The sequence below is a fragment of the Ovis aries genome, chromosome 13, assembly GCF_016772045.2.
Source record: "Ovis aries strain OAR_USU_Benz2616 breed Rambouillet chromosome 13, ARS-UI_Ramb_v3.0, whole genome shotgun sequence".
NCBI classification, from domain to species: Eukaryota; Metazoa; Chordata; class Mammalia; order Artiodactyla; family Bovidae; genus Ovis; species Ovis aries.
Genome location: NC_056066.1, coordinates 54,835,303 through 54,863,164, shown reverse-complemented (window position 1 = coordinate 54,863,164; position 27,862 = coordinate 54,835,303). Strand labels below are relative to the sequence as shown.

At 51.2% G+C, this 27,862-nt stretch overlaps 1 protein-coding gene across 1 annotated transcript in view; it reads right to left on the bottom strand.

The window, feature by feature from the left end:
* Positions 1-6,532: 6,532 nt before the first annotated feature.
* TAF4 (TATA-box binding protein associated factor 4) overlaps positions 6,533-27,862 on the bottom strand; it is a 65,180-nt gene continuing 43,850 nt past the window's right edge. The window contains exons 7-15 of the mRNA XM_027976983.2: positions 27,296-27,538; positions 24,766-24,913; positions 24,304-24,418; positions 23,102-23,271; positions 22,672-22,802; positions 21,750-21,875; positions 20,899-20,955; positions 20,320-20,439; positions 6,533-8,020 (exon numbers count right to left, since the gene is read on the bottom strand). Coding sequence (XP_027832784.2) covers positions 7,853-8,020; positions 20,320-20,439; positions 20,899-20,955; positions 21,750-21,875; positions 22,672-22,802; positions 23,102-23,271; positions 24,304-24,418; positions 24,766-24,913; positions 27,296-27,538 — 1,278 coding nt within the window. The 3' untranslated portion in view covers positions 6,533-7,852. The remainder of the gene's footprint in view (positions 8,021-20,319; positions 20,440-20,898; positions 20,956-21,749; positions 21,876-22,671; positions 22,803-23,101; positions 23,272-24,303; positions 24,419-24,765; positions 24,914-27,295; positions 27,539-27,862) is intronic.

The window sequence follows — 27,862 nt, the reverse complement described above, 5'->3', positions numbered from 1 at the left end:
AGGAGGACCGTGAGAAGGACCTCTGGGTGGCCCAAAGGCTTGACTACTGTTAACAGGGTGTGGTCCAGTAACAGCACATCGAGTGCCCAGCAACAAAATCCTCACCTGACCAGAGAATGAGCCCAGGGGGACAAACTGGTCATGAAATGCATCCCAACTCTGCGTGGAAATCCAGGCCGAAAGGGAGGGGACTGTACACAAAGACCCTTGCCCGCCACCCAGTCCTACAAGAATCAAGTCACCAGCACCACAGTTGCTGACTTGCAGCACAGCCCAACAGGAATTCACGACAAAGACCAGGGCAAGGCGCTTTGTGCTCTGGGGAAACTGGCAGGACTGGGCTTCAGGTAGTCAGATATTTCTAGGAGAGAATCTTAGGAACCCAGTTTCTTGCCTCTTCCCATACTGAGAAAAGCACTAAAACCATTAATTAGAGACCCACTCAAAGACAACAGTTACCTCCCACCAAGCTGTGTGCTTGGCTGCCTGCATCTCACGAACAAAGTCACATACATGGACGCCCCTGGTAGTACAGAGGATAAGACTCTGCCTGCTAATGCAGGGGACACAGGTTCGATCCCTGGTCTGGGAAGACTGCACATGCCACAAAGCAACTAAGCCCGTGGGCCACAAATACTGAGCCTGTGCTCTAAAGCCATTGAGCCACAACTACTAAAGCCCATGCTCTGAGATGAGAAGCCACCCTAAAGAAAAGACCAGCCCACGGGCATCAACAAAAACTCAGTGCCACCAAAAATAGATAATTTTTTAAAAGATCACTTATGCTGACCCTCCCCTCATCTCTGAGACATCCTCAGAGCCCTTTGAGAAGGTGCCTCCTAGATTATAATCTGTAGATTGGCACAAAAACTTCCCATTTCTTTCTCAGACTTGACCAGTGTTTTCACACACACAGTTGTATGCCCATGCTTTTTAATAACATTTTGGTAGCTTCACTGAGATGTTTGGAGAGGTCCTCCACTCCCACAGACCTGGGAGGCAGGCACACAGCTGCCCCTTGGGCAATCAGCTTAGTAATGGGCCCTCTGGGCTCTAAACCCAGGGCGCCAGCCAGGTTTCCGACCCTCCCCAGGGAAGTGAAGATGGAAACCACACTCTGAATAAGTGGGCTTCACACCTGCCTTGGTTAACCTCTCAGCCACCCTGGAGTTGGGAGTGGGGGTGTTACTACTGTCTTCACTTTAGAGACGAACAGAGGCCCAGTAGGTGAAAAAGCTGCATCCAGAGGAGGGACGCGAGCCCCAACTCTGTGCTGCAGGAGCAGGGGCCCTAGGCCAACCTTGCCAGGAGCCCAGTGAGGGCAGATGAGGTGGGGTGAGGCCTGAGGACCCCACCCCTTCTGCAGGTGCCCAAACGAGGGGCCTGGGTCTGGCGCTGTCACCACCCCCCTCCACCTCATTCCCTGCATGACTCCCTTCTTCCTCAGGCCCATCTCTTCCAGAAAACCCTGTGGGCTCTCACCCACAGTTGGTGGAGGACCCCCTCCCAAGAGGCAGTCCCTCCCCTCCTCTCAGTGGGGGAAGGGTCCTTGGCTCAGCCAGACTTGGGGACTGTACCTGGCTTCCTCACTGAGTTTGCCCTGGGAAGGGGAGGAGGGGAAGGACCAGGAGGGTGGGAGTGAGAAACACTTAAGACAGGCTCCTTCCAGGGTGAGGTCTGTAACACTGGGGCGGTCTTCGGTCCTTCCCCAACCTCCTAGGAGCTGGTTATCAGGGCCTGGCTGCTTCTGCAGGCCTGGTTGAATTGACAAGTGAAATTCTTGCCACCACCTTGCCCTAGCACCTCCGAAAAAGGCTCACTACTGGGCCTTTAGGCATGGCTGGATCTAGGTGCTCCAAGAGCACCACTCTTTGCCTCTGTAATGGCCTCAGTTTCAGCCATGCTCTCCAGAAGCAACAGCCAGAGCTGACTTCCTACTCGCCCCCAAACACGTACAGCTCCTTTCTGTAGATTGCCCACAGCCCTCCCTCTGCACCCCTTCCCCTCCTCTCACCTCCTCTGCTTCCCCTCCCTACATCCCCCATCTGCCCCCTCCTCACACCCTCTCTTTTCCTTAGCATGCGCCATCCCACCACCACTGGCTGAAATTACTGCTGCCAGCACCAGCAGTCCCTCAGGAGTCATCTCCCATCTTTAAAAGGCCCTCCTTCAGCTCCTGCCCCTCTTCCCACACGGTCTGTTCCCAAGCTTATATACCCAGCTCGACCCCCAACTCATCCTCTCTCCACCATCACCCCCTACTCAGCAGCATCCCACCTGCAGGGCATCCCTGGGGGCAGGGCAGCTGCTCACCACTCTCTGGCACTCCTTGCCCCTGGCCTGATGATTAACCGTGTGCTGGCCTGAACCCTCACGTGGCACTGGTGACTCTGCAGCCACAAAAATTGTGCCATGCCCCTGCCCTGGGCGTCACTCCCAGACACCGTGGGCCTCCCCGGCCTTCCCTCTGCTGACAGCTCCTCACCTCAGCCCCAGCACCAGCCTCTATTCACCTGAGCTAATGCCCCAGGTTACTGACCACATCAGTATAGTAAGTACCCTACTTACAAATGAGTCCCATTCCGAGAGCACGTTCATAAACCCAATTTGTTCAAATTAGCCTATGTACCCAACTAATACAATCGGCTATATAGTACTGCGCTGTAATAGGTTTACAACACTTTTCACACAAAGAACACATAAAAAACAAACACAAAAAATAAAACTTTTAATCTTACAGGACAGCACCTTGAAAGTACTACAGCTGGCCTATAGAGGCTGGCATCGAGTGAGCAAGCAGGGAGAGTTACTAACTGGAGGAAGGAAAGGAGGTGGGAAATGGTGGAGCCAAAAGATTGTCAACAATAGGAGATGGAGGGTAAGCTGCAGTTTCACTCACATCTGACACTGACAGAACGCACATTAGCATCTTTGAAAGTTCACAACTTGAGGGTTTGTATGTAGGGGACTTCCTGTAGTTCATTCCTTTTACTCCCGGGTAGTACTGCATTGAGGGCTTCCCAGGGGGTGCAGTGGTAAAGAATTCACCTGCCAATGCAGGAGATATGGGTTTAATCCCTGGGTTGGGAAGATCCCCTGGAGTAGGAAATGGCAACCAACTTCAGTACTCTTGCCTGGAGCAGTCCATGCACCGAGGAGCCCGGCAGGCTACAGTCCATGGGTCACAAAGATTCGACCATGACTAAGCACACACGAAGCACAGCTTTTTCACTGAATAAATACCCTCCGGTTTGCATGCATTCACCTTGATGGAGTATGTTTACACAGAAAGAGTGACACAGTTCCTCAGGTGTTCCCGCCATGTCACACAATGACAGCACGTACGAAATTCCATCTGCCCAGGGCACCCACAATGTGATACCATTGATCTTTACAGTTTGAGCCAACGTGGGCACCTGGTGACAACTTGCTGTGGTTTTCACGTACTCCTCTCAGATGACCAGTAATGGTGAACACCGTTCCATTCATGTATTGGCTCACTGGCATGTCTTGACACCTGTCCAAGGGTCTCGCACATTTCTTAATGAGTTGTCTTTCGACTGCTCAGTTGTGAAATTCTATTAATGTATTCTAGACACGAGTCCTCTGTCAGGAGTACACACCACAAATGTCTTCTGGAAGTCCTTGGCTTGGCCTCTCTCTGTCACAAGAGCACCTTTGGATGAGTGGATCTGTAAGTTCCAACTTTCCAGTCTTTTCTCTACAGCTTGTGCCTTCTGTTCCCTTAGAAATCCCTGCCCACGCCCAGGTCACAATGATCTGTGACATCTTTCCCCAGAAGCTTTGTGGCGTTAGACCCATCTTCAGGCCTGTGGTCCATCTCAAAGCGACGCATGCGGTGTGAGGGTAGAGTCGAGGTGCACCTCCCTCATTGGGGATCTGGTTCACACCAGCAGAAGCCTAGTGACCACAACGCACGGATGCATTTCTGGACTCTATTTTGTTCATGGATCCTATCTGTCTTTACACCAATACTGCGCTGTCCTGATGATTTTCTCTCTCCAGAAAGTCACGAAATCCAGGGGTGGAAATTCTCCAGTTTTGTTCCAAACTGTCTTGGCTCTTCTATCCTCTGCAGCTTCTGGAATCAGATTTCAGTTTCTATGAGAACTGCTGGGTTCTGACTGGGATGGCACTGAATCAGTCTGGGCAGAACTGCTGTCTTCACAATACTGGGTCCCCTCCAAGGGCTCTATTTCTCCCTTTAGGTCCTCTTTCATCTAATTTCAATGTAAAGATCTTTAACTGCATATATTCCGAGCTACCCCAATATTTTCAGTGGTGGTGGTAATGTTCTCTTTTGCACTTTCTACCTTTCTGCTTCTGGTGCATGGGAATTACGTTTTATTCTGGATACTGACCTTGTACTCCAATATCTTACCAAATACACAGCTCAGTTTCAATGTGTTTGTAGATTCTTCAGGGATTTCTGTGCCCGTGAGTGCATTGCCTAAAGCCCTGCCTTCACCTTCTTCATCTTCAAACCTCATGCTTTCTCTCCTCTGCCTTTCTGCCCAGCTGCCACTGCAGTTCCCTGCGAGATGCACATGGTCAGAACAGACATCCTGGTCATGGTACTGGCCCAGCCCAACAGCTTTCTATCCCAAGCCCACACAGGAATGAGAGTCGGACTTGAGACAACTGGTAACAATTCTGCTGAGACACCGAGCAGTACCCAGTGCTCACAGGAAGCATAAACACAGACACACATTTGCCTCTGAGCTGCCGGCCACACCTCTCTCAGGGGTCATTCCTAGGTAGGAAGCATCAGTCTGCACCTGGGTGAGGCCCTGGGCAAGACGACCAGACCCTATTAGACGTACAGGTAAGCTCGAACCAAGGCTGCACCAGCAGAAACGCAAGTACTGCCGCCCTTCACTGACTAAACTAGTTTATCCCAGGGCCAAGAACTTATCATTGTTCAGCCGCTCATTCATGTCAGACTCTTTGCAACCCATTGACTACAGCATGCCAGGCTTCCCTGTCCTTCACTATCTCCCGGAGTTTGCTCAACCTCATGTCCGTTGAGTCAATGATGCCATCCAACCGTCTCATCCTCTACTGCACCCTTCACCTCCTGCTCTCAATATTTCCCAGCCAAGAACTTAGTGAGAACAAAGTATTAGTCTTGGGGGAAGAGTCCAAGTATGACCTCAGTACTCAACCACCTCTGGCATTCTGGTACACAGGGAAGATTGGAAATCATGCCCTGGTGCTTCCTGCTAAGTGTTAGTCACTCAGTCCTGTCTGACCTTTTGTAACCGCATGGGCTTGTAGCCAGCCAGGCTCCTCTGTCCATGTAATTCTCCAGCCGAGAATACCGGAGTGGGTTGCCATTCCCTTCTCCAGGGGCTCTTCCCAACCCAAGGATCGAACCCAGATCTCCTGCATCTCAGGCTGATTCTTTACCGTCTGAGCCACCAGGAAAAGGCTCTAAAAATTCACATCTACCCTTTCATCGCCAGCACCACAGGTGTTATGGGCTGAACTGCCTCCCCGGCCCAAAAAGGATCACGTTGGGGGTCCCAACGCCCTAGGAGCTCAGAACTTGACCTCGGAATGTGACCGGGTCCTCACAGAGGCCATCAAAGCTCAAACGAGGTGACTAGGGCAGGCCCTCACCCAAACGACTGGCATCTTATGAAAGGGAGGGATTTAATCATGTAGAGAGATGTGCACACAGAGAAAACGGCCCAGCAGGCAAAGAGCGACGCTTCCACAAGCCAAGAAACAGCGACATGCGCACAACCGCCAGGAGCCGGGGAGGCCTGGGCGCGCCCTCGATACCACACTGCCTGCACCCGGGTCTCGACCTCAGCCTCCAGCACGGAGACGACCAACCGCAGTGCTGCGTCACTGGGGAGACCGACACAACATGGGTCAGATTGAGGCTGTAACTTGACAGAAACCCACGGATCCTGAGAGACCCAAAAAACCAGTCAAAATCAACGAGACATGTACGGCAACTGCTATAACACAGACGAGGCCGGCGGCGGCTCTCGCGAGACCTGCGCTATCGTGAACTCGCCCCCTCAGGAATCACAGTGCATGGAGGCCAAGCTGCCACTCACCGCCAGACAGGGCGGGGCCTCCAGCGACCACAGCCCACCCCCACCCCCACCCCCACCACCGTGGGTCCGCATCAGGGCTGGGGCCAGGACGCCCACGTGTCCCCACCCCCGCCTTACCTTCCCACTCCCAGGGGCGCCCCAGGCCTCTGCACGGACAACAGCCCAGCGTCCACGCTGCACGAGTCCATCCGTGTCCAAGGAAGAGTGGCCCAGCAGGGAGCAAGGCCTGAGCTCGGCTCCTGGGCCCTCACAGGCGACACCAGGTCTGACTCTGGAGGCAGGTCCTGTCCTCGAAGGTGAGGCTATTTCTACCGGACTCGCTGGGTTATAGACACTGACTCCTAACAAGTGGCTCATAAAGACACACCTCAGCGGAGCCAGAGCTAAATCTCTGGCAGCAGAATCTACAACGGAAAACTGGGAAAAACAGGCAAAACAGATACAGATAAATTTGTTTTTAATAAAGGAGTTAATTTTCTTTCAATCCTATATAAAACAATAGCAATTAAAAACTTCATTTTTGAAAGTAAAATATTTACATATGAACAAGTAACTGTGCAAAATTTACATGAAAAAATGGAAAGACAGGGATTTCCTAAAAGACAAAATAAAAGGTGTAACAGTTTTCAGGTGTCCATAAAAAATACTGATCAGCATTCAGTTCACACGCGCGAATAAAGTCTAACATGAGAATTCACACAGAGAAAGCCAAAGTATTTACAGTCATAAAAGTACTATCAATAGACAATTTAATACAATAACCTCTGAAAATATAAAGAACCAATTAGTATATTTGTAATAAAAAAATAGGTACAAAGAAGGGGCTTTTGCTCTGGACGTCTGTAAAGTGGGCCCACAGCTTGCATACAGTCTCTTAGCAAAATAATTATAGTTACATAGCCATCTTCATGTTATGTGCCAAAAATTATGTACAATTACTGACAAAATACACCAACCATTTTTCAACACTTGATTCACACTGAGAAACAGTCTTTTGATGATTCTTCTCAACTTTGATTTTATTTCATCTAAGTTTTCACTTTTAGCTAAAAAACACAGTGCAAGTAAAATAGATTTATGCTGAAAAGGTTTTCATTTCTTTTAACTTTACAGCTTTACAAACAATAGCAAATAAAATGCATTTGTACAGATGCTGACCACACATTCAGAAGGAGCCGCGTCACTGGGGCCCCACGAAGCAGAGAGGGACAAGCCCCGAGGCGCAGGCGGACGGTGGGCTGCCTGCTCCTCGAGGATCCTGAACGGAGGGGCGGGGGAGGGAGGGAGATAAATAGTCTAAAAAATCAGTTTGCTTTGCCAACTGACTAATACAAAAATAAAATAAGTGAAATGAGGTCACTGGCTGTAGACACACACCTACGCAGTAAGCTGGGTTGAACTAAACCAAATGCACAAACGATGTAGAAACCGCTATGAGGTGACAAGAGGGCAGCTAGTTATTTGCTAAACGATTCCATCAGTTTTTATATATGGCTTGTTTGGCAAGAAGGCCACTCAATCAAAGATGAGTTAGGATTTAATTGTCCTGTAAGAGTACCCGCAGGCCTCTGTGTTCTCTGTTACAGAAACATGTTTTCCTCCATACTGAAGAGTTGACTTAGAAACAGGAATATAAAACTGTTCCATTGTAAAGAGGTGGCTGTTTTTTAAACAATATCCCATTTGCTCGTTACAAAAAGGCGTAATCTGCAAATATATAAAAAGTCCCCAGGCGTCTCTGCTAAGAGGCCGCGTCCGTGCTACTTAAGGAATGCTTTGTACAGCAACAGTGAATGGCTTGTCTCGCGTTCATTTTCTAAACAAAATATGAGGTCCCTGAGGTTGACCCGCGTGATCCTTTGCCGCGTGAACTGTCTGGGGGTTCCGACGCCGGAACTGCCTGGGACCGCCGAGCCTGGGCCCGAGCCCTGGTGACGAGAAAGGAGAAGACAGCCGAGTTAGTGGAGCGCAGAGGTAGGCAGGGCCCTCAGCGCTGGAAGGAAGGGGCAACGCCAGGTGCTACCCCAGGACCGCAGGCCTGGGGGCAGCGCACGCTTCCCTATAGGTGTCCCACGGAACCCGGCTATGGAGGAAGCCGGGCCTGGACAGGCTTAGGCCAACTGCTGGAGCCGTGGTGCTCAGCCAGTGCCTAACAGAAGGGGTGAGAGCAGGGGGCACAACCCCACGCCCACCTCCAGGTCTGGTGCGCTCAGGCACACACTGGAAGATGCTAACCCTGCGACTCCCCACAGAGCTCAGACTCTGGCCCCGGGCACAGAAGAAAAACGTGGCGGCTCCTCTGCCCCAAAGGGTCGCAGAACGGCTCCAGGGCTCGTGGCTGGCATTGCCGGTGTCCAGGACTCAGGTGGGCTGGCACTGCACCTGCGGTGGCCATGTCACCCCCCACTTCGCCAACAAAGGCACATTCCCAAAGCCACAAGGTCCAGGCTCGTGGGCTGGGCGGGCTGGCGGTCAGCAAGCTGGGTTGCAGGACTTTTCGGTCACCATGTCGTCTGCGGCCTGGAGGATGCTCCCCACTCCCTTGGGCTAACAGCGGCCTGCATTGCTCGGCGCCCAGTTTGGTCAGCCTGCGGGGGGATCCAGCCGAAGGTGTGAGCTCTGGCGCCTGCCTGCTTGCAGAGCTGGGGTACTGGGTGCCTTCCTGCCGCGTCGCCGCCCCCCCAGCAGCAGCATCCATGATTTCAGCACGTCTGTCACCGTCTCCATCCAACACTCGTGGGCACAAACCACACAACTTCCAACTGGACGAGTCTTGGTTTTCCATTCAGAATGAACAGGAAGTGTCTGTATTCTGATGGTTAAAGTTGCTCATGTGTATTTCAAGTGCAAAACTTACAATGGAACTTTTACAGTGTTTTCTCAAAGTTTAAGAAGGTGGGAGCCATGAGTCCTGTGATGCTGGAGGAGGCCGCAGTGCAGCAAGCGGCCAGCAGGTGGCAGGCGAGGCATCCCATGCGTCTTCTGTTAATTTATGAGTTCCTTACACCCCCCCCACCCCTTCAGAACCTTAATCACCAGTCCGTCCTCCAGACAAGTCCTCTGGTGACTACTTGTCTGTGTTTGAAACAACTACTTAGGTTTTTTTGCCAGTTTTCCCTGAGTCTCCCTAACAGCCTTATAGGAGCATTTTGGGTACAAAACAAACAGCACCCCTGAAAAGGCAATGATGAAAACACACAGCCAGAGAGGAACCAGGAAAATGGGAGCTGGCCTGTGCCCGGGGCCCTGTGGGTCTGCACCCTCAACATGGGGGAGCCGGCAGAGGCCAGTGTCTGGAGAGACAGCTGGGAGGGCAGGGAGGCCCCACCTGACCTCGAGGCTCACGGAGAACAAAGCGCTACCTAAACCATGGGCCAGGTGTCTTCTGTGACACTTGTTACAATTCTGGACCATGTTTGATGCTCTTACTTTCAAAATAGTTCAACGACCAAAACCAGCTAGGAGAAGGGTGAGGGCTCACTTCAGGCACAGAATGTAGAGGATGCCAAAACTCAGAAATCAAGGTAAATGGCATTTTAATGAAACCTTTTTCAGAAGTCAAAAGTGGCTTCAAACAAGACAAGCAGGCGTTAGCACAGCCCACAGCGGGACTCCACTCCGTGGCCGTGCTGGCCACACTCATCACGTCTCAGGCTCCAGTGGTCACGAGGTGGCCACACGTCACTCTTTCGTGGACTTTAACAAGAAGGCTGTGCTCAGAGGCCTCCTGCCTGACACTAAATATAGTCCGATGTCACGGGGTGAGTGCCAGCCTGTGACCGACTGCCTCTGGGGTGTCCTGGCCACAGAAGGTGGCCACAGAAACCCAGTGCCCAGCCTGCAGGAAGCGGCCCTGAGCTGTCAGCAGTGACCTCAGATGACAGAAAACTGCACGACAGATGCCAGCATCCACTTTCATCAAGAGGCTCAAGCACAGAGGGTGACAGGTTTGTTCTGTTTTGCATTTGCAGGTGGTGGGGTTCAAACACAGCAACCTTGGACCCCAGCTCCCCTCCTGAAAGCACTGTGTGAGCTCAACCTGTCCCATTCCAAGACTGTCATGAGATCAATGAAAGGCTATCCCCTCCTGTCTCCTTTGAAGGTAACCTTAACTCTGTCAAAAATGCCACAACCACCTTGACAGGCAACAAGCACTCAATGTGGAAACCAAGTGGAAACAATCACCTTAGCCCCAATCTGCCTGGCTCACTGGTCACTTCCCTCAGGCCCCCAGAGCCAGGCACAACCGGCCATGGCACCTGACTGCAGCTGCAGGGACCTGCCATGGGCCCTCACCAAGGTGGCAGAGAGCACCAGCCTCTTGGGGACTGTCTGGGGGAACTCACGCGGGGGGCCTTACTACCACTCCCCCCAGAGCCCCTACAATAGTATCAAGAGGTCCACACCCATGAGAGGGTGTCTGAGGGATGCCCCATATGCTAGGTGGTGAGTAACATAGGTCAAAGTACCAAGAGCACAGACACCCCCTGGCTCACTCTGGTCCTCTTCACACCAGTGCAATTCCCAAGCTTGTCCACACCCGAGCACAGGCAGCTGGAGGGCTGCAGGAACCCCCGGAACCTGGCTGAGGAGAGCCAAGGTCACCCCGGTTATCTCCCATCATCTCCCCCAGGGCCACCCAGAACAGGGAGGGAACACAGCATCCGCACAACATGAAGACCAAGGAGGGGGGCTGTGCCCCCATGGCTCCAAGCAGCAGACACAGCAGCGAGAGAGTCCTCCTCCCACCAGAACAGGCCGGGGGGTGCCTAAGTGCACACCAAGAAGTGAGGGGGGGAATGCAGGATCCTGCGGACGCCACCAGAGGACCTCAGCCCTCCTCATCAAGACAGACACCAGCTAAGTCACTGGGCTCTGCACAACGGTCAGGAGAGGGCGCCATCAGACCACAAACCTTGTCAACACCCATACCACAAATTAACAAGAGGAAGATCAGCAAGTCCACCAAGAACCACCACAAAAAGTCAGAAAATGAAATCCCACACCTATCAGGGCCAAATGCAATCTGGAAAAGTGAGCAACTACAAGACAATGCTTTCAACAAAAAAGTGTACTTACACATTTAAGAGTATGAAAATCACCTTGAATCAAAACCTCAAAATATAAGGGCAAGATGAATTAAAAGCCAGAAAGAAACGAGAGTTGACTGACTCAAGAAAGAAATGAGAAAAAAAGACAAAACTATCTCATACAAGAATATAAACTGTAAGGTGCTCAGGGGAGAAAAATCTTGAATAAAAATTCGTAAGAATTCAGAAGAAAAGCAGAAAAACAGAATAGAAAGGGGACAAAGGAAAAAAAAATTAAAGGGCCAGGAAAACACAGGGTAAAGGAAGACACGGAAGGGGGACATGCACTGAGCCACTGGAGCTCCCAGAGAGGGAGGCAAACGTGAGGGCAGGAGTTTATACTAAACCATAATCTGAGGAAACTTTCAAGAAATGGAAACCAGAAAACCAAACCTACATGGACAAGGCAAGTGGGCACCTGGGAAAATTAACCCATAAAATCAACTTTGACAAAGCCTCATAAAACTGTCAGTTTTCCAAGATAAATTAACCTGGAATCAGGCTTTCCCAAACCCATGCTGCTGCTGCTGCTGCTAAGTCGCTTCAGTCATGTCCAACTCTGTGAGACCCCATAGACGGCAGCCCACCAGGCTCCCCCGTCCCTGGGATTCTCCAGGCAAGAACACTGGAGTGGGTTGCCATTTCCTTCTCCAATGCGTGAAAGTGAAGTTGCTCAGTCGTGTCCGACTCTTAGCGACCCCATGGACTGCAGCCTACCAGGCTCCTTCATCCATGGGATTTTCCAGGCAAGAGGACAGGAGTGGGGTGCCGTTGCTCTCTCCAAACTGAGCCACTAGGGAAGCCCATATACAGTAAGCAAGGAAAAGCATTAAAAACATCACTGAAAGCAAGCATGAACCAACATTTTTATATCCAACCTGACTGCCCTCCACATCAAGGCCACAGAAAAACCGTTTCAACTCACAATACGGCGGGGGACTCTGTACCTGAGCTTGGTGAGAGCTCGGCCACAGGTCAGGGTCATCCCAATGAAAGAGAGCAGAGAATCCAGAGAAGAAGGGAGAAATAAGCATTTATAATATAAACGCACAGCTGATGCGACAGCAAAACTGAGGCAGTGGCCAGATGACACCATGTGCCATGGCGAAATAGAAAGGACGTGACAAAGCGTGAGACGGAAGGGGTCTCAGCACCCTCCAGGGGGGCCGTGTGGCTGCCTGGGGCCGAGGAGAATGCGGACATGAGCTAAGACGCCCAACAGGAGACGCACGTGAAAACCTGGGGTAAAGACACCCAAACACATACAGAAGCGACCACCAGAGCAGAGACAAACCTTCCTAAACACAATCATCTCAATTAGGGAGCAAAGACTACACATCACACCAAAACACAGCAACTGTGAACAAAAATCATCATCATAATCCTAAGAGTCTGGGACAGAGTCTGAACCCGCACGTCAGCTGTATCAACACAGATGACGGGCTTAACTCGCCTGTGATAGGAAAACACTTGCCAGCGCGACTCAGAAGACAGGACCCCACTGCACACTACACAGAGGTGCACCTACAGGAGGGGCCACAGGCCCAGGGGGAACAGAGGCTCCAGACCAAGGGGAACAGAAGAGCAGGGGAAACAGGCCTGAGGACAAGGAGACACCAAGCCCACGGGGCACAGACAGACACTCTGTGATGCTAAAAATCGCAACCGGCCATGAAGATACAACACTTACAGATATGTACATATCAAATACCACAGCAACCCCCAGAAGAGCAAAACCTGCAGGAGATGCGAGGAGATGAAGACCGAGATGCTGACAAGGGTAACTGTGGAGCTCCACATCCAGCACAAAACCGGGCGGATGAAGATAAGCCAAGACAGTTGGTATAATCCATGACGTTCTGTAAACCCTATGAGAGCCGATACCCTGTCCTGAGAACGAGCACCCGCAGCGCATTCACAAACACTGAGTATCCCTGCTGCCCAGCAGGTCTGCAAAACTCAACAGCATGCCAACACATGGTCCCACACGTGTCCCAGCTAAAGGAACCACGGCTCCAGGGAGACACGGCCGACCCCTGGAAGACGTGAGGTGAGCAGGAAGACGTGAGGTGAGCCTGGAACGTCTGTGCTGCGGGAAGGTGAGAAACCTTCCAAGGGCGGCGGGTTAAGTGAGAGGAGAGAGAAGCCAAGCACAAGGGGCCTGTGGTGACTGAGCAGGGCCAGGACAGGAGACCCCACTGCAGCCCCCGCCAGGACAGAGGCAGGTGAGGAATGGAAGAGGTGGGGCTAGCAGATTCCCCCAACAAAGGCCCAAGGAGCGCCCGCGGCCCCGAGCAGGGAGCAGTGACACCGACCGGAAGGAACAGTGGTCGGGGGAGCACAGCCACAGAACTCCCCACAGGACGCTCATGGAGAAAGGAGACGGATTTTCCAGCAGGGACACCTGCAAGCCCAGCTCCCGGATGACATCAGCTCCGGAGATGGCGCGCCGAGGGCACAGCATGGCCGGGGCGGCACCCCAGCCACGATGCATCACCTGGATTTCACCGAGAGGAAACTGACAATGCACCCAGAACAGGAGACTGTCCAGCAAATAGCTGACACACACTCTTCAAAGTGTCAGGTCAGGAAAGACAAGGAAGCACGGAGGGCTACAGAGACCGAACACCAGGACAGGGCCCTGCAGCATCAGTGGAGAGCAGGAGCCACCAAGTACAGAGGAAATGTGCAAAAGCCACATCTGACTTAAAAAATCCAGACTACACAAAGAACCCTAAAACCTCAATAACAAGACGATCTTAAAAGGCACCTCACCAAGAAGATATGTAGATAGCAAATAAGCACATGAAGAGATGCTCCGCATCGTATGTCATTAGAGAAACGCAAATTAAAGCAGAGAGACGCTACCACACAACCATGAGAAAGGCCGAAACCCAGAAGACCGACAACACGAGCGCTGGTGCGGGTGTGGAGCAGCAGGAACGCTCATCCAGCGCTGGGTGGGGACGGGAAACAGAGCAGTCACTTGGGCAGACAGTATGGCGGTTTATAGCAAAAGTAAATGTACACTCACTACACAAAACTGTGCCCCTTGGTATTTATCTGAGTAAGTTCGAAACTCACACCCACAGAAACCTGTACACAGGTGTTTACAGCAGCTGCATTCATAACTGCCAAAACTCAGCAGCAACCAAGATGCCCTTTGGTAGGTGACGTTTAAGTAAAATGTGCATCTAGGCAATGAAACAGCGCCAAAATGAAGTGTGTTATCAAGCCATGAGAAGACATGGAGGAACCCTAAATACATTCAAGTACACGAAAGACGCCAGTAAGAAAAGGTTACATTCTGTCTGGTTTTAACTCTATGACACGGGCAAAGATAGAACTATGGAGTCAGTAAAAAAAATCATGGGTTTCCAGGGAGTGGGGGAGGGAGGGATGAAGAGGCAGAGCACAGAGGATTTTCAGGGCAGTGAAAATACTGTGTGTGTGACGCTATGCAGGTGGATACATTAGTACATACATTTGTCCGAAAGCACAGAGTGTACAACACAAGAGTGAGCCCTGATATAAACTGTGGACTCTGAGTGGTGATGGCATGTCAATGCAGGTTAGTCAGCTGTAACAAATGCACCATCTGGTGGGGGCGTGGCTGATGGGGGAGGCTGTGCACGTGGGCGGAGGAGCAGAGGCATCGGGAAAACTGTACTGTACATTCAATTTGACCGTGAACCCAAAACTGCTCTAAAGTATGAATTTACTTATTTTAAATTGATTCTGAAAAACAAAATCCAGTAATGTCTTGAGTTCACAGTTACCACAGCACTACACTACTTCACATCATGAAGTTGAGTAAGGGGTACACGGAAACTCTACTCTTTATGTAACTTTTCTGCAAGTCTAAAATTGGCTCATAATAAACGTTCTTAAGACATAGCCTTAAGGATATAGTCCTAAACTAAAAGAAAAAAATTAAGCATTCTCTCTGATGAAGAAAAGCACTTGAAGGACTTTTTTAAGCTCCAGATTTTGTGTTCGTTATCACACACAAAACTCACTTTTCCAAAAGTCCAAAATCAGGCACACCAACAATACATGAAACCACGCCCCCTGGGCCTTCAGTGACATGTCTCCACTGTCTCCTCAAGGTGCTCTATCCCTCCCAACTCCACTCTCCTCCCCGCTAGTCTCCTTTGTAGATATTTCAATGCCTAAGACAGAACTTAATCAACATGCCCTTCCCCTAGGCCCTCCCCTGCCAGCACAGGGACCCAGCGGCCAGAGTGGTTGTGGGACTGGTTACATTGAACAAAAACAGAAAGAACCAAATATTCTGAGAAGAATGGGAACTTGACGTCTCACTGCCTGTGAAGGGACTCCTAAGGAAGGAAGGGGAGGAGCCTGGAAGAAGCCCTGAGGTCCTAGACTAGAATTTCAGGATCCACTGGAACACGTAGGGTCCTTCTAGATAGACAGAGGCGCACACGCGCACACGATTGTGCACAAACACACGTTCCAGTCTCTTGACTGCTGGGGCCTCCGGAGCCTGGGACAGGGACCCTGCAGCGACCAGCACGCACAGAGCTCAGATACTCGTCTCCAAATATCACCCTCCACTGCAGGGAAGCTCCCAGGTGCCACGTGGGGAGGGCAGGAGAGGCACAGTCACCCGGACACCTCTCATGCTTACAGGTTGAGGGCAACGTTTCAAAAGGATATAGAACCAGCTCGAAGAAGCTTCCACTGATCAATCTAGAAACAACGAGAGCATTGATTACACCCCCTGAACACAGCAGGATCCATGTGTCCACACACGGTGATGAGTGGATGGATGGATGGAGGAGGGTGGGAGGGAGGCTCTTCTTCACAGCAGAAGGCAACCAGTAAATGTGGGGGCATGATGGACACACAGCGCCACAGCGTGGCCCCTACCCTGGAGGTCCTGATGCAGCAGGAGCCATGCGTGGGTGCTGAGGCCAGGGGAGGGGTGACAGGGACAGAGCAGTGCGTAACCCTGGACCCCTCCTCACATAACACTAATAAACACCAAGGGACTAGGCAGCTACACAGTGGGGAAGGCTGCTTTCTTAACCAAGCACTCAGTCACATAATCAAGGCTAAGGTCACCAGCAACAAGAAGGCAATACTGTCGGCCTGATGACATTGAGGCTCGCCCAACAGAGCAAGAAGCCTGTCCTCTCTAACACCGTCAGGAATGCAGGCATCAGGCACAGGCTCAGAGCACATGCCAGCTGGACACTGCACACGCCCTGGACAGGTGGCGAAGCCCAAGCAGGTCTGGGGACCCTGGGCTATCAGGTGTGATGTCCTGATTGCAGGCGGGAGGGGGTGCAGTAGTAACGAAGCAGGTGCAGCAGTAACGTCCAGCATCATCAGCATTTAGGGGTGACGGGATATCCATCAGGAAAAGATCTTGTACACATCATGTATAATACACAAGTGCACAGGCGTGTATAGAGAAGAGGTGCTGAAATAGCGGTGCTAAGTGTTCAGAATCGAGGATCTGGATATGGAGATTCTCACACTGCTCTTTCCAATTTTCTAAAGATTTGAAACTATTATAAATTAAAAGAAAACACTGAAAAATGTTAATCAATACTTTCTGGAAAGATGGTGCCAGCAGCATCAGAGGTTTTTAATCTTCCCAAAGGCCAAAGAAAATCCAGAGCAGCTAGGAAGCAACACCAAACGCCAGCAGGCAACACACAGAACAAAACCAGTGGAGACGAGCTGCACGCAGCCACAAGCCTGGAGACTACCTCAAAACTGTGCGGAAGGCTGCCGGGCACCCATGCAGTCTCAAACCCACAGGGTCTTCACCAAGAAGAAGGGCAGGTTCACCAGAGAGCAGCCACGAGACCGGGCTGGTACTCTGCCTGTGACCAGCCAGGGGCCCACACAGAGGGGACTCTGTGAGGAGTGTACTCCTCTGAAGCCGAGCAGGACAGGACAGAGGAGACAAAAAGGTCCAGCTGAGAGTCGAGAGGGGCAGAGCCAAGAATCACAGACAGCACATCTGTCACCACGTGGAAACTATGGAAGAGGAGCTCGGCAAAGCCAGCAAATCTTCAAACTGCCTCCTCCTGAGGTTTAAGACCGCACAGTTCACACGAAAGTGAACCACGAAAAGGCTGAACCCCAGACAAGCTGCCCTAAGGAAAAATGAGAATACGGAGCAGAACACCACCCAGAGAGATAATGGAACACACCAGAAACACAAGAAGAGATCAAAACTGTCATGTCTATTTCCAAACAGAGGCACTGAGAAAATGATACAATGCATGAAAGAACAACGTAAATCCGAATCAGCAAAACTTGGAAATAAGCTGACAAAGTCAAGGAAAAATTGGCAACAGAAGAGAATTTCAGTTGAGAAATGAAGACTACACTAAAAAAGAGCCCAGGAGCAAATAAAACAAGACACTAAGGAAGAAAGAAGACAGTGAGGATGACAAAAAGCACCAAACTTTATAATTTAAAGTATTTTAATTTTGTTTTTTAAATATAAATTTATTTATTTTAATTGGAAAAAGCACCAAACTTTTTAAGAGAGAGATTAAAACGATCTAAGGGAACAGGCAAATACTGACGGGAGATATGAAAGACACAACATAAAAATAACAGGAATCTCTGAAGAGGAAAGCAAAAACAAAAACGGCATTCAAGAAGATGTTCCCGAATACAAAAACGTTCGAACTGCATGCTGAACAAACACAACCTCTCCCCAAGAACAACCACCTTTTGAGGGAAAAGAATTCTGTGGGCAACTTCAGGCAAGAAGAGCATATGAAACACAAGAAAAATAAAACCAGGCAGTCATCAGACAGACAGCATACCTTTTACACCAGGGGAAAATATCTAGTGTAACTACTTACTCAAGGAAGAGTCTCGAGCAAAGAAAATGTGAGCCAAGAATTTTATGGCTATCAAAACTGTCGTCAACATGCACAAATCTGGGGAACTCAGCCCCCAGGAAACATCCCAAAAGAATCCAACAGAGAATAAGATTTGGAAAACCAAATGACTAAACAGATACCCACACACACTAGTCAGTATTAACCATCCAGTTACTTATGGAACTAAGATTACCATGAAACAGCCGTGTGACGTAGCCAAAACACGCGCAAGTGACAGTCCTTGCTGGAGTACAGCCCACCCGACGTCCTCACTCCCGGTGTCCAGTCAAGATGCCAAGGCCTTTCCTAGGAGTAAGGATCATACCCTTTGCAAGACCCACCCTGACCTCAGAGGGAAGGCAAATGTGCTGACTGAGCCCCGCTGGGTGGATTCCCACAGACCCTACTGAACAACAAAGCAAGACACAAAACACTCATGTTCAAGATGAGCAGCCGGTTGCTGAACTTAAACAAGCACTGACACTCTTCAGAGGATGATGATACATCGTTCACAACGTCCAGCATGCAAGTGGCAGTGACTAGACATGCAGAGAGACAGGAAGCTGTCACCACAGTTGCAGGGAAGGGCAGTCAACAGAGGTCAAGACAAGATGACCCAGATGCTGCATGTGACAAACCGTCAGAGCAGCTTTTACAAAGAGGCTCCAAGGATGACGGGAAAATCTGGCCTCAATATGGAGCAGACAGGGAAATCTCAGCAAAGAATCAGCAATGATTAAAAAAAAAAAAAAAAAAAAACGATCTAGGCAGAAATCCCAGAGCTGCAAATACGTCAACAAAGGAAAACTTCACTGAACAGGCAAGATGACAGAGAATCTGAAGATAGATCAGCAGAGGTTATCCGGTCTCAAACAGAGAAGAAAGTGATTACAGAAAAACAGGTACAGACTGAGACCCACAGGGCAATATCGGGAGAACTAACAGAGGTATACCTGGGAAACCCCACAGGAAAAGACTGAAACAGAGATAGGTTTGAGAACTAACGGCCAAAGTGCTGCAAATTTGAGGAGAAACAGTGAGCTACTGACCCAAGAAGCCCAGAGAAACCCCAGCAGAGGGCAAGGGAACCAAGTCTAAACAAATAAAGACAGCAGACTTCCAAGAAGCAAGACCGTCATCTTGAAACTCATGACCAACAGGAAACAAGGACTGAAAACCACAGTGGAACCCCAAATACTATGCAACAACTTCTTTCAGGATGCAGATGGTCACACGTTCATGGCTGTGTTCAGGTGTAGGAAAGAATAAGAGCTCTGTAATTCTGCAGAGCACACTGGGACACCTCCCATCTTCTTGGTGAGCTGGAGCAAGATAACACGGCTAAATGAGAATAGGAGCTCCCTCGGAAAAGAGAGAGAGACCAGCACTAAATCAGGCCTCAGGAAATAGGGAAAATGTAAAGGCAGCTAAAATTCTCAGCATCGCTTATCCCTGTTCATCTGTCATTCTATTAAATTTAGTTATACGTATCTGGATTTGCTTGGCCTATTCAAGAAGGTGAGAGAAATTAACTTTAAAAAAACAGAGTTGAAAGAAAAAAAACTGTGACTATTCAGGGAAAATTTCATTCAAAATTTTAAGGAGGAAATTCAACCACTTTCAAGTAAAGAAAAGCTGAAAGATCCCATCACCAAGCAGATTGCACTACCAGCAACACTAAATGCTGTCCTTCAAGCCAAAGAGAAATACTGCTGATGGAAACCTGGAACTCGAGGAAGGAACACAAAACATCAGAAATGGCAAGTCAGCAGGTAAATATAAAAGACAACATTCTCTTTCGTCCTGAGACTCACAACTGGCAGTTTAAAGAAGAAAATCATGATACTTTAAAGGAGGGTTTGTAATTATATATAAAGATACAAGAGCAAACAAAATGTGGACCAACAGAACCAGGCCACAGCTTTCCTTCGTGCTGGGATCTGGGCTCACCTCACGTCCACACTCAAGGAGGACAGTCACCTCAAGGAAGGTCACTCTGCTGACTGACTGCCCCGCATGGTCTCCAAAGTCAGCCTAAAACTCATTGTATAAGCTACAGATTTCAAACCGCCTCCTGCAAAGGGATGGCTCAGGTGACACCCACAAATAGGCTGATTTGATATAAAGCATCGAATGTAAAACGTATTCTGAGGGCGGTGAGACAACATGTAAATGGTGCGAAAGCCTGACTCCCTGGAGGGTGAGCGGGAGGCTGATGCCCGAGGCCCTCCAGCCCCTGTCCCTGCATCCGAGTGGTACCTCTGGTCCCGATCCCGGTCCCGGGGAGTCCACTTTCCTCTTTTTCCGGGGCCCGATGGCGGCTAGTGCTGTGAGGTTGGCATCTCGCTGCCTCATCTGTGCCAGTTCTTGTTGCTGCATCTTTGTTTTGAAAAGCAAACAGAGACTGTCATTTCATGAACCTTTTTCTTACTACAAGAAGAAAGTAGTAAGTCTGTCTTTCTTACAGACACCAAAGGGTTTTCCATATTTTTCTAAATTAAACTTTTAGTTTGACTTTTTTTTAAACAGTAAGCATATTTTACAATCAAAAAAGTAGTAAAGCAATAATAAAAAAATTTTTTTAAAGCTCAGAAAACATGAGCAAATTTTGAGAGTATAGAGATCGGATACCCTGAATGAGAAATTACCATGAAATGTAAAAGCAGGACACAAACGGTTTGCACAGGCAAACACCTGGAGAGGTGTCAGTCACTATGTGGAGGCCCACTGCAGGTATGCCATCACTTCCTCAGCCCCTCTCTTACCCATCAGCGCTCAGGCTGAATACAAACACACTTTCCAGTGTGCCATGCAGGTTCCTGGACTAGAAAAGCTTACCTCCTTTGCCTTCTGTTTCAACCTTAACTGTTCTGGATCTTCTTGTCTGGATCGAGACTATTTTTTCAAACAGGTAAAAAAGAAAAATAAGTTATGACCTAAACATTTCTCATCTGACAAACATGTTATCTTATTCGTGACATAACAAAATCTAAGTCTTACAACAGAGAATGTCAAATTTTTTAAATGCTTCTGGCCAAAAGATGAAAATTTATCATCACAAAAAACAAACATTTTTGAGAAAATCAATACCACTTGGACAGAAGAACCATCATGTGGCCTGTGGCAGGTCTGCCAACTGCAGAATCTGATGTGATATGGCATGAGGATGGTGGCTGCAGGGCTCCACTCAGCTAGGGGACCTGCCCACACAGTGAGTGGCCGCTGCTGTTGGAATGCTCCCTGTCCCATGCACCGTGTCATGAGGTCACCCTCAAATACTGCTCGGGCTCCGGGACACCCCAAGCATGTGTATGAGCGCTCAGGCTCCGGGATACCCCGAACGTGTGTGTGAGCGCTCGGACTCCCAGACACCCTGAGCATGTGTGTGAACGCTCAGGCTACCGGACACCCCGAGCGTGTGTATGAGAGCTCCGGCTCCCGGACACCCCGAGCGTGTGTGTGAGAGCTCCGGCTACCGGACACCCCGAGCATGTGTGTGAGTGCTCCTGGACACCCCAAGCGTGTGTGTGAGTGCTCCTGCTCCTGGACACCCCGAGCGTGTGTGTGAGTGCTCAGGCTCCCAGATACCCCGAGTGTGTATGTGAGCACTCTGGCTCCCGGACACCCCGAGCGTGTGTGTGGGCACTCAGGATGGAGATGGGAAAACTGAGTGAGCCGCAAGCACTTGCCTTTGCTGCCCGCATTAAGATCTCTCTTTCCTGTTCGTCTTTTCTCTGTTTTTCAATTTGATCAAGCTGTTCAAAAAATTTGAGCTGAGCCCGGACATCACTTGCCTGTTCGTATCTGTCATCATCCTACAAAAAAGTGAAAACACTGTTTGTCATAAACTTGGGAGCCCAGCCAGACAGTCAGCGTACCACTTCCGGCCTCCCTTGGCCCAATCCCCAGGCTGGTGCACAGACTCCAACATCCCCCCTCTACCTCCCAGCTCCACATCTGATAAGTGCTCTGGACGCTCACATGCCATCACAGGTGAGTCTCCTTGGGGCTCACAGGGAAGTTTCCATTTTACACACTTTGGCCATCACTTTTTTTTTTTTGGTGCCAAAATCCAGGACCGAACATCACTTGATTTTTTTTTTTAAGTGACAGCTGAAATTTTTATAGTAACATAAAAAAAATTTTTTTTAAAGCAAACGGCTACACGCTTTTATTCCAAACGCTGTTCTGAAGGCAGTGCCTGGTAGGGCTCGGCAGGCACCTGGCTGCTCCACGGTGCCCTGAAAGTGGACCTCCACAGAACAAAACGGAGTGCTGTTCCAAGTCACAGGTGGGCGGGATCCCCTCGGCTCTACAGGGACAGCTGGGGCCTCAGGTGCAAGGATTCCGGGGGAGTGGGTAGAATGGGTGGAAGACTCCACCCACTGCAGAGCTGAAGAGGCCCCTGCCTGGACCAGCAGATCAGCTCTTTAACCCAGAGGCCAGGTCCCCTCGGGATCCTCCTCCCCAGCCAGGTGGATGGCACCCAAGGGTGCCATGAGGCTGAAAGCAGTAGCCTCTTCCCAAAATTCAGTTCTGGGAAAACTCGAAACAGGCTGGACACTTGGCTGCCTAACAACAGGGAGTGTCCCCCAGGGAAACGGCAGTTACCTTGTAAGAGAAGTTCTTCTGCTGGGCCGTCTCCGATATCTTCTCCACCAGGTTCTGCAGCCTCTGCTGCGTGGCATGCGACACATAACTCACCACGTCTGGGTGCAACTCCGTGATGCCATGTTTCTTCCCTGGGGACAGGCAGCACTTTACCATCACTGGAGCTCTGTTCTTCCCTTCACTGTCTTCCTCTTATTCACTGGTTATGGCTTTGTGCAACCCGAGGGCACCCCAGGCAGGCCTGCAGGGGAGGGGGTCTACACCTGCTTCCCTGAGACCACCACTGTTCAACCCCATGGAAAGCACAGCCCTGGCAAAACAGGTGACCAGGAACAAGGTGTGTTCCCCAGCCCAGGACAGCGCCACACTGAGCATGCAGTTGTGGTCCTCGCCAAGCCCACACGGGGGGGCCGACATCCCAGGGCTGTACCTATTTCTAATATCCTTCTCTGCAGAGGTGCCGGGAGTAGGAAGGTCTCGTCTTTGCAGGACCTCGTCAGGGTGCCCACCAACTCAGAGTTTGTGGCCAATATCCTCGCGCTTTCTTCTGACAGGTTCACTCCAGCCATGGACGCTACGTCATTGATGTCATCATCGTCCCTTCAGGAAACAAGAGGCAGCGACTCTAACTCAATGAGGGGTAGAACTCTGCGAAACTCTGACCCTCGAGCACCACTTTCTAACCACTGGAAAGGCACTAACTTATCCTGCATCCTCCTGACCCCCGCCTGGAACCTGCAGCCTCGCGAAGCACCTGGTCACTGTGGAAGAATTGGTTCTAGACAACAAGACCTGGGCGCTGGGCGTGCTGCTGCCATTGTGCATCACTGGCCCCAGGGCAGGTGGGCAGCCCCAGCTATGGCTTTCCCAGAACTGTCACCTGACTGTTCAGCAGGGACCCAACCCCACCAGGCCCATCTGGTTGACCTGCTCTGCATAGCTGGCTCCCTCACCTGCAGAAGGAAGCATGGTCTCTGGGAGCCCTCGTTTCTTTCCTCTCTGACCCACCAGTAGACGTGTCTCCCAGCTCCACAACCTCCCTCACCCTCATGAGCATCCTTCCCACCCTGCCTGGCCCCCACCTCCTCGTCCTGCCTGGAGCCCAGCTCTAATGTGGGCCCCGAAGGCTCCCAGTGCTGCCAACACCAGGCCTGCTCCCTAACCGTTTGGGGCCGGAGCGTCTGTGAAGGGAAGGACCAACAGGCCCCCAACATGTGCACACTTCACCACCTCTAGACTGAAACCAGAGGAGATAACACAGCCATTCCTAGGGCAACACTCAGACCAGCTGCCCGTCAAGAAACCAGAGCGCAGAACCTCTAAAGGCTGTGAAACTGATGGGAGGTCACAGGATGGGTCCTCTATGAGGACCAAGATGCACTCAGAAGTCTGAGCCGTCGTATCTCAGAAACAAACCTCCTGCCAGCTTGCACAGAGTCAGCTGGCTTGCCTTCCCACCCTGTGTCTGCAGCAAACCTCCCCGAGTTGCTTAGTGGGAAAACACACGCATGGAGATCAGAGCTGAGCGTGGAGGGAACACAGCTTCAAAAGGTGCCACAGAGCAGTCGCTCCTAGGCACAGGCCGGCACCCACGTGGCCTTCCCTCTGGCGCCTCTAGTGCACACTCCTTACCGAAACGAGCCTCCCCCGGGCTCCTTGAGTTTATTTTTCTGTGCAGCAGCAGCTTGTGCGGAGACAGTAGAAAGAGCTTTGGTTCCAGGTAACACAGCAGGTTTCACCACAGGGACTGCAGAGCAAGACGCAAGAGTGTACCCCCTGCACAGACTCGCGCCAAGGCTGAGTGGGCCGAGGGAGGCCATTACCCCCAACCCGCCACGAGGAAGATTCCTAAACCGTAAGAAACACCGTTACTAACTCTAAACTAGAGTAAAAATGCAGGGAGCCTCTCTCAAGCACTTATTTTCCTGCACTTCATCAAACTTTTCGAGGTGTAAGAATGACTGCTGGTAAGGAATCCCGTCCTCTAAAAACCATGCTGCCAGGGTGGGGACTGAAGGGCACATGTGAAGCAGCCAAGCTTGAGCTGTGAGTGCCACAGTGATGAGGACCAGGCGGACAGGGTCAGGCGCTCACCTGGCTGCAGCTGGTTCAGCTGGATCTGCTGGGGCGTGGTGAGCACGATGCGGTTGTGGGGCTGCCGGAGCGCGACCATGGGCGTCTGCGTCAGTGTCACCTGCGGCGGCCGGATCAGCGCTCCAGGCTTGGGTGGTGGCTGGATCACCTGGAGAGAGCCCGCGGGGCGCGTGAGCACACACCCCCACCCCCAAGGGGGCTGCCGGCACCCATCCCCAGCCCAGGGTCCCGGCCGTCCAAAGGGACCAAGCAGGTTGGATGGTACCCCAGGTCTAGTGCCTCCACACCACCTCGAGCTCCTGGAGCAGAGCCGCATGTGGGGCCCTGAGGTCAGCACCCAGGGGACACGGTCCGGAGAGCTTCTGAACCAGCGGGAACAAGCAGCTTCTCCCCAGATGCCAGCATGGGTGCCAGGGCCGCCTGAGACCCACCACAGCCTCAGGCCAGATGCTCAAAACCCAGCTTCTGAGTTTTACAACAGTCACCTGGGGGCTTGCCCTGTGCTACAAGCACTCGAGGAGGAGGCTGGGGGGGGCGGTGCCCTGGACCACATTATCTCTGCGATAAATCCTGTGGAAATTCACAACATCCGGAAGAACAGATACACGGTGGCCCCCAGAGGTGCAGGCCACGTTTTGGCACAAGCTCAGGGAAAACCTCAGGGTTTCCTGTCCCCACAGGCTTCAAGGGCAGCAGGTGATGATCGCAGTGCCTGACTCTGCTATGTCTCATCTTTCTGCTGCAATGAAGCATGATTAAAGCAGAGCCCTCCCCTCTGGAAGAGGGGCTCAGGGAGCCCTGCCCTCACACTGGCTCAAGGCACACCGGCTCCAGCCGTGGCCAGCAGACACTTCTCCATCTCTGTGGAGCCCATCTCCCTCACCATCAACGAAGGCAGAAAGTAACACAGATTTCAACTTGAGCAGGTGAGAAACCAGGACTCCGCTCATGACTCTGATCACCCACCTGAGTATCAGTTGGGCGTTATCATAAAATACACACTCTACAACCTATGAAAGTAACACAAAGACCTCCATTGTTTTATTAAATATTTTAACTGTCTATAGGAACATTCAAAAAAATCTAAGATCATGGCATGTGGTCCCATCACTTCATGGCCAACAGATGGGGAAAAAGTGGAAACAGCACCATATTTTCTTTTCTTGGGCTCCAAAATCACTGCAGACAATGATTACAGCCATGAAATGAAAAGACACTTACTCCTCGGGAAAAAAGCTATAACAAACCTAGACAATGTACTAAAAGACAAAGACATCACACTTTGCCAACAAAGGTCCATATAGTCAAAGCTAGTTTTTCCAGGAGTCATGTACAGATGTGAGAGCTGGACCATAAAGAAGGCTGAGAGCTGAAGAAGTGATGCTTTTGAACTGTGGTGTTGGAGAAGACTCTTGAGAGTTCCCTGGACTGCAAGGAGATCAAATCAGTCAATCCTAAGGGAAATCAACCTTGAATATCCATTGGAAGGACTGATGCTGAAGCTGAAGCTCCAATACTATGGCCACCTGATGTGGAGAGACGACTCACTGGAAAAGACCCTGATGCTGGGAAAGACTGAAGGCAGAAGGAGAAGGGGACAACAGAGGACGAGATGGTTGAATGGCATCACTGACTCAATGGACATGAATGTGAGAAAGTTCTGGGAGATGCTGAAGGACAGAGAAGCCTGGCATGCAGCAGTGCACGGAGTGGCAAAGAGTTGGATACCACTGAGCAACTGATAAACAACAGTAGGAACAAAGGACCTTCCCAGGTGACGCAGAGGTAAAGAATTTGTCTTCAGTCCAGGAGACACGGGTTCGATCCCTGGGTCAGGAAGATCCCCTAGAGGAGTAGTGGCTAGCCACTCCAGTATTCTTGCCCAGAAATCCCCATCGACAGAGCAGCCTGGAGGGCTACAGTCCATGGGGTCACAACGACTGAGCACACACACGCAACTTAGGAACAAAACCCCTTTGAAACTGGAGAGAAAAAAAAAGCAGCAACTGCCTCTCTATGCTTGGCGAACTCCACCTGCCTGCCGGAGCAGGTTCAAGCAGAGACGCCTTCTCCACAGCTGCACAGCCAGAACCTGGATCGGAACCACACACCAATCCACCATCAGCAGCTGCAAACCTGGGAATCTCCAGGCCCCAAACCACGGCTGCAGAGCTGGGTCCTAAGCCATGAAAACTGACATGCCCAACACTCAGCACTTGCGTTGGTTCCGTGTGTTTGGGCCATGGCTCCTGACTGAAGACAACGCCCGGCTGAGATGCACCACACACACGCTGTGTCCATTTAACCCAGGGACACCCTGAACCGTCGCACAGATAACGGACATGCCAGAGGGTAGAAACCGACAGGCTTACTTTGCTTTACTGAGAAATCAACTACGAACCTGCAGGGCCCTCATCTCAACCTGACAGTTCACTGCTCAGGATTTAACACCCCAAACTCCCCCTGCCAGTTTCTCTGGGCCGTGGGCAGGTGGGCGGGTGGGGAGCAGGGCAAGGCTCGGCCTTCATACCAGCGGAGTGGGCTGCCCCTGCTTGCCGACGCCCACCTGTGTGGGCTGCGTGAGGCTGATGACAGGGGGCTGGAGGGCGCTGGTCACGGTGGCCGCCGTCTTCCCGGCCGTGCGCTGGACCGAGCCACTGAGCACCACGGCGGTGAGCGCAGTGGTAGCCTGTGAGGCCGGTGGCTGCTGCTGGCTCTGCTGGATGAAGGCTGCGGAGTCGGGGGTCAGCTGTCTCAAGGCGGGCAAGCTCCTCTGGGCGGAAAGACAGACATGGGGTCGGCTGGCAGCACGACCCCTTCCTCTGACCCAAAAACGCAGGACCCTGAGAACAGGCCCCAGCGTCGGTGTGGGGCTTCAAGGGGCCCAGGGTCAGCACCCCACACTGTCACTGCCGCTGGGCAGGGCCACCCTCAGTGAGGACTGGCTGGAAACGTTTCAACACCAACCAGAAGCGGCATTTCTGACAGGCGGTTAAAGCACATTTAGGGCAGCAGAGGCGTCTGAGCGACACCTGCCTCCCAGCAGTGCGGCCCCCTTCAGCCTCGGGCACACTGGCCGCCCTCTAAGGGGACAGGG